Consider the following 11,257-nt stretch of genomic DNA (forward strand, 5'->3'; position numbering starts at 1 on the left):
TGGTTACGGCAACTCCAATGGGGCGACCCATTTCGTCCGCTGCCTTCCATTTAGGTCGGCGCGGACACAAAAGGCGGCCCAATGTGCCGACCCAAACGGACGCGCGTCCGCTTTTCGTCCACGGGCGACCCATTCTCGGCCCATTTTTGAGCCGAATTTGCGTCAGCGCGGACACGCGGCGGACGCACGCATGCTCGCCTTCTCCTCTCCCCGGGCCCATTGGTCGGTGGCACATTGGCCTCCCCCCTCACCCCCCATCCAACAGCAACCCTCGCCCGCCTCCTTCGTTGCCGACGCCGCCGCCCATTTTTGTCGGCGACTCTGCCAGTTGCCGCCGCCTCCACATCCGCCCAGCAACGCCGCCCACTCCCGTGTCGCCCGCCACCGTCGTCTTGCCGCTGGGGAGCAGATTGCTTCCCACCCCCGCTCCCCCCACCGCACAGCCGCGCGTGACCAAGAAGCCGCCTCGCCGCCCCGGCCGGATCCTCACCGGCACGCTCATCGAACGCCGGCCCACTCGTCAGACGCCGGCAGGGCAGCTAGCTGGTCCGTGCGCGCCGCGACTCCCCTCGCCGGCCTTCTCCTTCGTCGATGCCCACAAGTTGTTCCACAATTTGCCAAGGTACAAAATGGACTCCGCCGATGAGTTCTTTTTCCACAATTTCCTTTGCGACTCTGACGATTCGTCCTCCAACGACGAGGAGGAGATATTGGCTGCCGTGTTGGTCCATCACCACCTCAACAGCCAGCGGCCGTTGTTCCGTGGCTCCATTCCGGCCACCTTCAGGTGTTGAATCGCAACCGAGAGAGCGGGCATTTCCTTCTTTGGAGGGACTACTTTGGTACAACAAACCCGTTGTTCAAACATCAAAAATTATGCCGCCGTTTCCGTATGAGTAGGCATCTTTTCAACCATATTAGAGAGGGGGTGGTCGGCTATAATGACTATTTCAAGTGCAAAGAGGATGCCGTCGGCAAGATTGGTTTCTCCTCTTATCAGAAATGCACTGCCACCATCCGAATGCTTAAATATGGAGTCGAGCTTGTTTCTGAAGCAAACTTTTATGACGGTCTGAGAGTGTAATTTTAGACTAAAAAGATTTGTATTGACAATTATGGACCATAGGATGGCTCTTGCTACAGTGGCGCCGAAAGCTGTTCATTTCTCCCGGCTGCTAGAGCCACCGAAAGGCCGGACTGGTACGGGCCGGGCGAGGACGCGCTCCAAGTCCAGTGCACTGCGCAGCTGCTCCGGCGCTAACTTAGGTAGGTGCTTCTGTGAGATGTTCCTTTTTCTAGAACGTGCAGCCGTACTCTCTTTTACCCTATTGGACAAAGCAGACTGAGCAAGTGGGAGTGGCTCGAGATATTTTATCCTTCAGATCGACAGCCATATAGTATCACTACCCTACAAGGTTGTATACGTACATTCCAAGTAAGCAAACAATGGTGTTACGGCCCTGTCACACCGACGGACTCTCTGATGCCAGAGCGCTCCATTGCTAGCCACGTTCATGTGTCGACTTCATTTCTGGTTTCGGCTCTGCCACCATTCTTTCCGAGATCTACCCCGAATTCCAGGGTGAATTCCGCTGCCTCTTCCGAGAGTATCTACTCTGTTCGCAATCTCTAAAGATGTTCGAGCTTAAGCTTTAAAATCGTACATCTTGGCGTGCTGGCGTAAGCAATGATGCGCCGTGGCTGGCAAGTGGCAATATCATCTTTGCGGGAACATGGCCGGACTTGCTAAATTTAGCCCCTCAAACGTTTATGGACATGAATATGTGTCTGTTTTGTGTCCATATTTCTTCACGCACGCAGCTATGTCTCTTATTTTGTTTTTATATATTGTCTGCTCATATGCATGTGATTATAGTCCGCAATGGGCCAAATTCTACGTGGCAATTGATCGGACAAATCCAAGCACTTCTTATGTTGCCTCATTTTTTGGATATATTGCCTCATGTATGTGTTAAGTGTGAGGAGTGCTTGATAGTCGAAACGAATAGAAAAGGCTGAGGAGTCCGATTGGATCAGCGGTTATGCCCCGATCAATTTGGAAATCTCAGTCGGCTGGGAATTATCGGAGTCTCATCGATGTTATGTTCGTGTGATCTTACATGGACATTCATGTAAAATTTTCTTTCAGTTTTCTTCTTCATTTTTACTATGTATTTTTGTTAAGTCTCACTGAGATCTAGCCCCACCCTCTATACGTCTAGCATTTTTGCTAATAAAATACTCTGCCTTTTCCCTCGGCGGAATGTCCGGGCGCGGCGCATCTACGCAAACTTTGTAGTACTAGTAGTACAATAATGGGGCTGCGGCCATCGCGTCGCGGGAGGAGATCGAGATGAGGGATCCGGAAGCGCCCTCGCTGGTGAGGCTGCCGGAGCACGTGGTGCTGGAGATCCTCGCGCGCGTGCCCGGCGTCGCCGACCTCTTCCGCTGCGCGGCCGCGCGCAAGCGCTGGCGCGACCTCGTCACCGAGCCGTCCTTCTTGCGACGCCGCTGGCCGGAGGGCGCGTGCCACTGCTCCTCCCTCGTCGGCTTCCTCGGCCGGGAGCGGCGCCGCGGCGGGGAAGGGCCGCCGGGCTCCAGCTTCGTCCGCGCGCCGGGGTCGGTGCTCGGCCCCGGCCGCCCCCTGCTCGGCTCCTTCGTCCCGGGCGCCGCCGGCCTCCTCGACGACCGCGTCGTGCCGCTCGCCTCGCACCGCGGCGTGCTCCTCGTGTGCTTCGGCGCCGAGGCGGAGGCGGAGGCGGAGCCGGAGCCCGGCGTCGACCGCCTCGCCGTGTGCAACCTGCTCTCGGGCGCGTGCCACGTGCTCCCCCCGCTGCGCTGCGACTGGTTCTTCGACTACTTTGGCACTAGCGCCCACGCCGTCCTCACCGGCGCGGACTGTTGCCCCGACGACGGCCAGCGGCAATCGCCGGACCCGGCCTCCTTCAAGGTGCTGGTCGTCGGCGTCAGCGACGACCGGCGGCACTACGTTCTCCGCACGTTCTCCTCCGGTGACCCGAGCTGGAGCGCGCCCAGCGAGTGCTTCGACCCGGTAGAGCGCGGCATCTTCGGGCCGTTCAAGCGGCGCAGCGCCGTCGTGAGCCACGGGACGGCGCACTGGGTCCTCTGGGACCTGGTGAAGTTCCACGTCCTCGACGTGAACGCCGCCACTCGCCACGCCTCCTTGCAGGAGCTACAGACCCCGCCGCCGGCGGGCGACCTCCCCCTGTACGATTCGCCGCATCTGAGCGTCGGACCAAACAAGGCGGCGACGCTGTCGTCGCTTTGTCCGTCGAGCCAAGATCCCCAGGTGGAGATCTGGACGCGGCGGGACGGCGGCAAAGCGAGCGACGAGGATTGCGGCGGTGACTGGCGCCGCGATAGGGTGATCGAGATGACACCCGAGCAGAACCAGATCGTCGACAGGCCACGGTGCATGTGCGCCGGAGACAGGAGCGGCACGCTGTTGATCACTGACCGTTGCCGGTGCATGTACATTTTACATCTGGAGAATGGCGCCATGGAGGAGGTGACGGACCACCTCCGTGGCCTCCGCGACTACAAGACCGCCATGGCCGTCGAGATAGATTGGCCGGCCTTCTTCGTCTGTCGGCTTCTTGGTGGAAAGGCACATGTTTAATTTGGAGCGAACATTTCTATCTCATCGGCGTAAACTGGCCGACCTGTGTATTAAGTCGTGTTAATTATGTTCAAGATCGCAACTACCTTTGTGCGACCGGAACAAAAACCTCAACATCTATTTCTGTACTCCCTCCCGGAACGTTTTTTTTCGTTTTAAAAGAAGACCCGTTGCCGTTTCGGTTAATCAATCCACAGTTTCTATAAAACAAGATTATCCATATCTTTTACACCGTAATCTCAATTTTGACATGTTATATACGAAATTTGATTAGAAAAATATGTACTCCCTAGGGAGTAGAATCTAAATATGATGTTATTTTTAGCTGTTAACTATTTCAAAAATATTAATTTTATTCAAACTTAATCTATAGTGCACGACCTGCTTTCCTTCATATCGTCGGTGATTTGAATTGCAAATAAACATCTATTAAAACCAGAGTGAGAGAAAAAAACTCCGAGAACCATGCATGCACACCTATAAAAAACCTTGCGGGAAAAAACAAAATGTTTTCATCTTATTTCGAGCAAGTGTGCGCACGTGCGCGCGCAAGAGAGACCTTAGGACTGACCACATTCAAACGTGTTTTCATTGTGTGAGCACTGAGGTCACTGTCGGCAACACAAATGTGATGCCATGTGAAACTAAAAGACGCATGCCTATTAAGGTCTTGAGTCATGGTTATTGGGTAAAGAGTGTGTGTTATTTTCTTTTCCGTTGCAACGCACGGGCTTTTTGCTAGTTATTAATAATAAAGCAGCGGTTGTTTCTGGTTGTCCGCCGTATCTTTTTATAGAAACCCCCTGCCTTTTCTGATAATTAACCCGCGGTTCACATTTTAGTTAGAACGAACCGTTTTCTTTAAGTTTACATAAAACCCCTTGGATTTTATGCTAATTAACCCGCGGTCTAGATTTAAGTGGCAGCGAATCATATATATATATATATATATATATATATATATATATATATATATATATATATATATATATATATATACTAGCAAAAAGGCCCGTGCGTTGCAACGTGAGAAAAAAAATCCTCTCATATCTCTAGCTGGGTCAATTGGACAAAGTGTGTGCGGACGGTTGTGAGGTTTGCCAGCTCTCCGGACTTGGGCCACAGTGCGTCGCCAGATGGGCTTTCTCCGTTGGGCCAAAACGGGTGGCAAGTAACGAAACCAAATATCATACGTGAAATTAATTGAAGCGGGACCAGACAAAACGGGGCGAAACCAAGAATATCACCTCCCTTTAATAGTAGGTATATATATTCATATAACCATATCTTTTAAACCGTAATTCTGATTTTAACCTGTTATATATGAATTTTGATTAAAAAATATGTAGAATTTGCATATGATGGTATCTAACATGTTTAAATATTTTAAAATGCATTTTAGGATACAATGTTAATCAATGGCACATGATCCATCTTTATTTCGTAACGACACGGATCCATATTGCAACATATAAAATTGAACGTTAATAATTGGGAAAGATTATAATCCTTAGCATGTTGTACTTGCATCACTCTCATTGTACATTTTTCATGAGATAAGACTTTACGTGCGTACCTTTTCTTTGAAAAATCCACGCGCATACATACCATCGGACTACACCTTTTTTGTAGTGAATACACAAACAATTTTTATAGGATGTACATACACTTGTCAAATTCATGAACATCAGAAGTACATGAATGTTTATTTTCAAAGTATCCGAACTATTCATGTGATAGTCATGCACGTTCATAGTGGAACCGATAAATACAATCTTAATTTATGTTTCATCTGTTGCATGTGATGGTTATACATGTAGGCTTTCTTAAATAAACTTAATATATAGATGCAGCCTTCTTAGTGTCAAACGACACCACAAATGTGTTGCCTAAGTGTGGTTGTAGGCGCTTGCCATCAATATGGCGAGTCAGAATCAAAATTGAGCCGAAATGATAGCGGCTTAGATAAATCTTTTTACTCCCCGTTGTAATGCACGAGCACGTTTGCTAGTACAAACTATAAATCATGTTATGTGTATGGTTTTGTTGCTTGCATTGCATCAGGAGGTTGTTTGATCTATGTCGTTTGGTTGACAACAGTTGGGGATTATGGCTGTGAAGGTGCAAACATGGCATGTATGGCCTAATTTCAGGGTCACTCCTTCTCACTAGTGTTGATCTTACCGAACATTACAGTTCATGGATAGTATCAGATTAACATCGTTTTAGTCCTGAATACTAGACAAATGTTAGTTTGTCTTAATTACTAACAAAGGTGGTACAAATTAATATTCATATGGCCCAATGGGGAAAGTTCATCAACGACGAACTAGGTAGAAGTTCTTCGTCCTCGTCTTCTTCTGTCGTTGTTGCTTCTTCTATCACTGTTTTTTCTTCTTCTTCTTCAGATTCGTATGTTACCTCTGTTGGCCCACGTTACCTCAGTCCACTTCAAAAAAATTGCTCTTCCAAGCCCATTGTCATGTGCCTCCACGCCATGGTCGGAGTCATCAACATCATCAGTCGTCATATCTCTCTCCTCCGGCACAAACTCATCATAACCCCATTCTAAGATCCAGTTATAGTGAATGCAACATGCAATAACAAGTCTAACTTGGATGGAGAAAGGGTGAAATGTCTTCTGATCCAGGATCTTAAATCTATTAGTCCAAACATCAAATGCCCTCTCAATTGTAACTCTTAAAGTTCGAATATCTAAGGTTGAACAATTCGATGGTAGTACTAGAATAGTTTCGAGAAGAGAACTTGTTCAGATGGTACCTGATTTTCCTGAAGGGTGAAAGAACACTAAGCCAACATGCATCAACATCACCTAGGTAAAACTTACCATCGAAGATATTTATCTCATCAGGTCGAGACATGTTGTCAGCAAGAATGTTAGCATCATGGGTTGATCCTTCCTAGCCAGTTAACACATATGTGAACTTCAGAACAAAATTGGCACCAGCAAGCACATTCCGGCTTGTGTAGTGCTTTCTACCCATGTATACGGCATCATGTGACCTTGACACTCTAGCAGCACATGAGTATCATCTATTGAACCAATACAATCATGTGGTGGCATGAAAAAACTTTTATGCCTCACTCAAAACAATACAAGCATGTCATGTAATGACTGCTCACCTTGAAATATGCATACCATCTAGGGCTCGTGCGAATCTTGAAAGGAGTTTGCCTAGTTGGTGCCTTGATCATTGCTCCTCTGAGCTCCCCAATCGCATACCAGACTTTCTTAAAATATCTGAAGTTGTCTACTGATCTCCTGAAATGCTGTGAAACAGTTTGAACCTCTAGTTATGACCCACTACCAGAAGCAACAATGCTACTTGCACTTCCACAGATGTGTGGATGCTATTTTGTAACAACTCCCCTCCCTAAACATGCCCATAAGTTTGGAGAAAAGGTGCTCTTTCCATCGGAAGCCTGTTCACAACCTCTACATCATCATCATCATCATCATCATCATCATCATCATCATCATCATCATCATTATTGTTGTTGTTGTTATTGTTCAGACTGGACATCCTCTCCATGTCCAGGGCGATTTTTATTGCAATGAACTGCTCTCTTGTGGACCAACATGACCCATGCCTGAATCAAATCTGTGTTGTTGCCTGAATTACCAGCTTCATACGTTCATCCTAGTGAAATCTATGTTGTGGTAAATAATGACAAAATCGCTCCTATACCCTACCCAACGATCTTACGGTGGGGGTGATTGTATGCAACTTATAACCATTGGAGCTAACGACCCATCGATGCCAGAGACGATACATAGACGGAGACTAAGTGAAAGTGCTAGTTATCGACTAGAGGGGGGTGAATAGGCGATTTTTATGAAAGCCCTCAAAACACGGGTTCTTTGAAGATAATCAATCCAATTGAACCTATATGATATGCAGCGGAAGATAAACTACACTAGCCAAGCCATAGTCAAGTGAGCATAGTAATGAAAGCAGAAAGACTAATGGCAGCTAGCTAGATTGGATCATAATGGAAGACAGTATGAAGCCAAACAGGAAATTGTCTTCACACAATGAAGTCAAACATATCAGGCAAGCAAGCAATGACTTCACGAAGGCAAACTGAAATGTAAATGGGTTGGAAGATAAGACCAGTAGCTTGGTGAAGACAAGGATTTGGTAGACCAGTTCCAGTTGTTGTGACAACTGTATGTCTGGTTAGGGAGGCTAAGATTGAACTCAGAAGACCACATCTTCAACTTAATCCCCTTGAGCTAAGGACATCCAGTCCTCGCCCTATCACTCTGGTAAGTCTTCAAGGTAGACTTCCAAACCGTCACAGACTCCGTTCACTGACGATCCACAATGACTCTTGGATCCTCAAAACGTGACGCCTAACCGGCTGGAGGATGCACAGTCCTCAAGTGTAACAAGTCTTCAGATCACGCGGACAGAAATACTTCAATGATGCCTAACACTCTTTGGATCTGGGTGTTTTGGGCTTTGTCCTCGCAAGGATCTCTCTCTCAAAGGCTTCGGAGGTGGGTTGCTCTCAAATGACAAAAGCCATGCACTAATCTGAGCAGCCACCTATTTATGGTGTAGGGGGTGGCTATTTATAGCCAGGAGGCAACCCGACATGATATGTCCGAAATGAGCTTGGGTCACTAAGGAACCGACACGTGTCCAACAATCATATTTCGAACACACATGGCATCTTGGCTTGGGCAACAAGCAAAGCTGACTCATCCAACTCTGGATAAGATTGGCTCCCATTTCTCGAAGACATAGGATTTGGGTTGAGCATCACGTCAGTCTTCTGACTTTGTTCACTTGGACCCCACTTAAGAGTTCGGTGGTTCCTATGAGTCAATAAAGAAGAAAATGAAACTACAAAAGAAACTATGTTTTCGCATTCCATAGTCTTTAAATGAGTGTATTCACATATCATTATCTTCAACGTGAATGTCTTCACGAACCACCATTGTCTTCATACATTTTAGGGGTCATCTCTGGTAGGTAAACCGAATCAATGAGGGACTACTACCTGTGTTATCCTGCAATTCTCACAAACACGTTAGTCCCTCATCCATGTTTGTCGTCAAATACTCCAAAACCAATTAGGGGTGGCACAAGATGCACTTACAATCTCTCCCCTTTATGGTGATTGATGACAAACTGGTTGAAGTTTTCAATGGGGATAAAATTATGTGAAAGTTAAAGTACGTGGTCATTGACTTCATAAGTTGAAAGAGGCTCCCGTGAAGATGTGCATATAACTGTTTTGCCTTTGAATGCAAATGCACATGGCAGGTTTTGCTTTGTGGAGATCTTCTTCAACTCATGAAGACAATCCATCATGCATACACAAATGTAATGAAGATAATGAAATGCACAATGAGAAATGGGCGTCTGCAGAATGACTTCATGCGGGATTTATCATCGCATGAAACAGTAGCAGCGAAAGTGGCAGACGACCATCAAGTTTTAACTGTTACAACTCAAAAGCTAACAGTTCAAGAATGAGAGTTGTAAAAACTTAGCAAAAATAAGCACCCAACCCATATGGACCCGCTTGAAGACTATGAACCCATATGATTCTCCCCGTTTTGTCAGGAATGACCAAAAAGGTTTGAAGACATAGAGTGTCTACTCGAGCCCAAGTGGTGTTGGTGAAGATGTTGGGGCAGCCGGGTCGATGTTGGAGTTGGGCGGTGCATAGTGGCCTGAAGCAGAATCTTGGTGCAGTGAAGCCATCACTAGTGGAGTGGTGTCGTCCTCTTCATCGCTGACTCTCGCAACAACAGTTGGTGCCGAAGATGAATACTCGGAATCTTCAAGGGAAGGAGTTGGATGCCAACTTGCTGATTGTGGAGGCCTGGAGTCAAACTTGAAGCGCAATGTGAAGCCATCTGCTTGAAGATCGTCTTCAGAACAGAGCATTGTGAGGCTCTTCCAGGAACGCCGACAGGCTTCATGTGCAACCAAAGAGTTCTTGGTTGCAAGGTTTCGAATGCGATTGGCATCAATGAGAAGACTCCGCATCTGGTGCTTCAGCCAGTCATGATGCCTATGCTGCTTTTGATGAAGTGATACAAGAAGCTCTCTGTCATTTAGGACACGAGCACGCTTCTGAGGCCTTTGAGCTACCGTGCTGGCTGTTGCATCAGTGTTGGCATGATGCGATAGCCGAAGCTGAATAGCAAGAGGACCAGCAGGAGCAGGAGGATTAGGCACATGAACTCCTTCAATAGGTTTAGTGAAGCTCTGAAAGGTAGCATTGTCTTCGCGAATAGGCTCCTTTGCAGGTTCAGAGTATATGGCTTCATGTGACATATCAATTTCAGGAAGAAATACAACATGGTTGCACGCTGAAGCTTGATAGTTGATGGTGGAGTGAAGCTTAATGAGCCGCATAACCCATGGAGCATAAAACTTGAGGCCAAACAGATCGATTCCTGAAGCAGTCAGCTGACGGACACTACAAAAAAAGACACATTCTTGACATTTTGGGCCAAATGATTTTTTTTCTGTCCTGCTTATGACACTTTTATGATGATAATTGTGATAAAACCCAATATCATCATAGATGTGGTGGGCTCCTACTTCTATGACAAAAAATCATGACAGAAAATGGGCTTTTTGTCCTGGGCAGGACGGAGACGTAGGTGCATGGCATTCTTTGGGCCGTCCATGACAGAAAAAACCCCGTGGACCGGCAGCGCGTCGATGTCGAGTGGAGCCTCTTGGAGCCAAGCGGAGTCGTCGGTGATGAACGTGAGCGCGCCGAGACGGATCTTGCGGTCCTCAACCAAAATTCCGCTAGAAACCATGATGAAGGTGATTGGAACAATCGCAACTTCTCCAATAAGTCGCTAAGATACCTGCCCCATGATGGGCGCCAACTGTCGTGGTTCTAAGCCTCACAATAGAATACGAGGGTAGGAATGGAGAGGCAAGATCCTAGCTATGGAGTAGTTGTATATGCAAGGGATTTACGAGTTCAGTCCCTTCTCGGAGGAAGTAACAGCCCTACGTCTTGGAGCCCGGAGGCGGTCGACTGGATTATATGCGTATGAGTTACAGGGGTGCGAACACTTTACACTGAGGAGGGGGGTGGCTTATATAGAGTCTGCCAGACCCCTCCAGCCCTCAGTTATGCAGGGTTTAAAGTACATTAAGGCCTGGCGTTACTGGTAACACCCTACATAAAGCGCTATCATGACCATAAGACTACTTAATAACAGACCATTTGGGTGCAGAGTGACTCTTGATCTCCTGGTGGTCGAGTGAGGCTTCATGGTTGAGTGTCTTCGAGTCCATCGAGTGGAATCCTTCCAGGTCGACTGAAAGGCAGTTTCTTCTAGAGATGTCCTTGGGGAGGTTATCTTGGACAGGTCCATGACCCTACCCTAGGTACATGGCTTCATCACACACTGCATCCCTCTCCTCGCAAGGCACTATGATGATTCCACCGCTTCCTGGCATCTTGAGGACATTGTAGCCATGGTGAGTCACTGCCATGAACTTGGCCAGAGTTGGGTACCCAAGGATGGCATTGTATGGCATGCGAATGTGGGCGACGTCGAAGTCAATGAGCTCGGTGCGGTAGTTGTTGCACTTCCCAAAGGTG

General features: G+C 47.6%; 1 protein-coding gene across 1 annotated transcript; it reads left to right on the forward strand.

Moving 5' to 3' along the window:
* Positions 1-1,443: 1,443 nt before the first annotated feature.
* On the forward strand, positions 1,444-3,869 carry LOC123159454 (uncharacterized). Its single transcript, XM_044577294.1, has one exon. The coding sequence runs from the start codon at positions 2,354-2,356 to the stop codon at positions 3,638-3,640; it is 1,287 nt and encodes a 428-aa protein (XP_044433229.1). The 5' UTR covers positions 1,444-2,353; the 3' UTR covers positions 3,641-3,869.
* The last annotated feature ends 7,388 nt before the right edge of the window (positions 3,870-11,257 follow it).

This window comes from Triticum aestivum, chromosome 7B (assembly GCF_018294505.1).
Source record: "Triticum aestivum cultivar Chinese Spring chromosome 7B, IWGSC CS RefSeq v2.1, whole genome shotgun sequence".
Taxonomy (NCBI): Eukaryota; Viridiplantae; Streptophyta; class Magnoliopsida; order Poales; family Poaceae; genus Triticum; species Triticum aestivum.

Bases quoted from the DNA above. Each gene is read 5' to 3' on its own strand.
- LOC123159454 (XM_044577294.1), top strand. From the start codon at position 2,354: ATGAGGGATCCGGAAGCGCCCTCGCTGGTGAGGCTGCCGGAGCACGTG.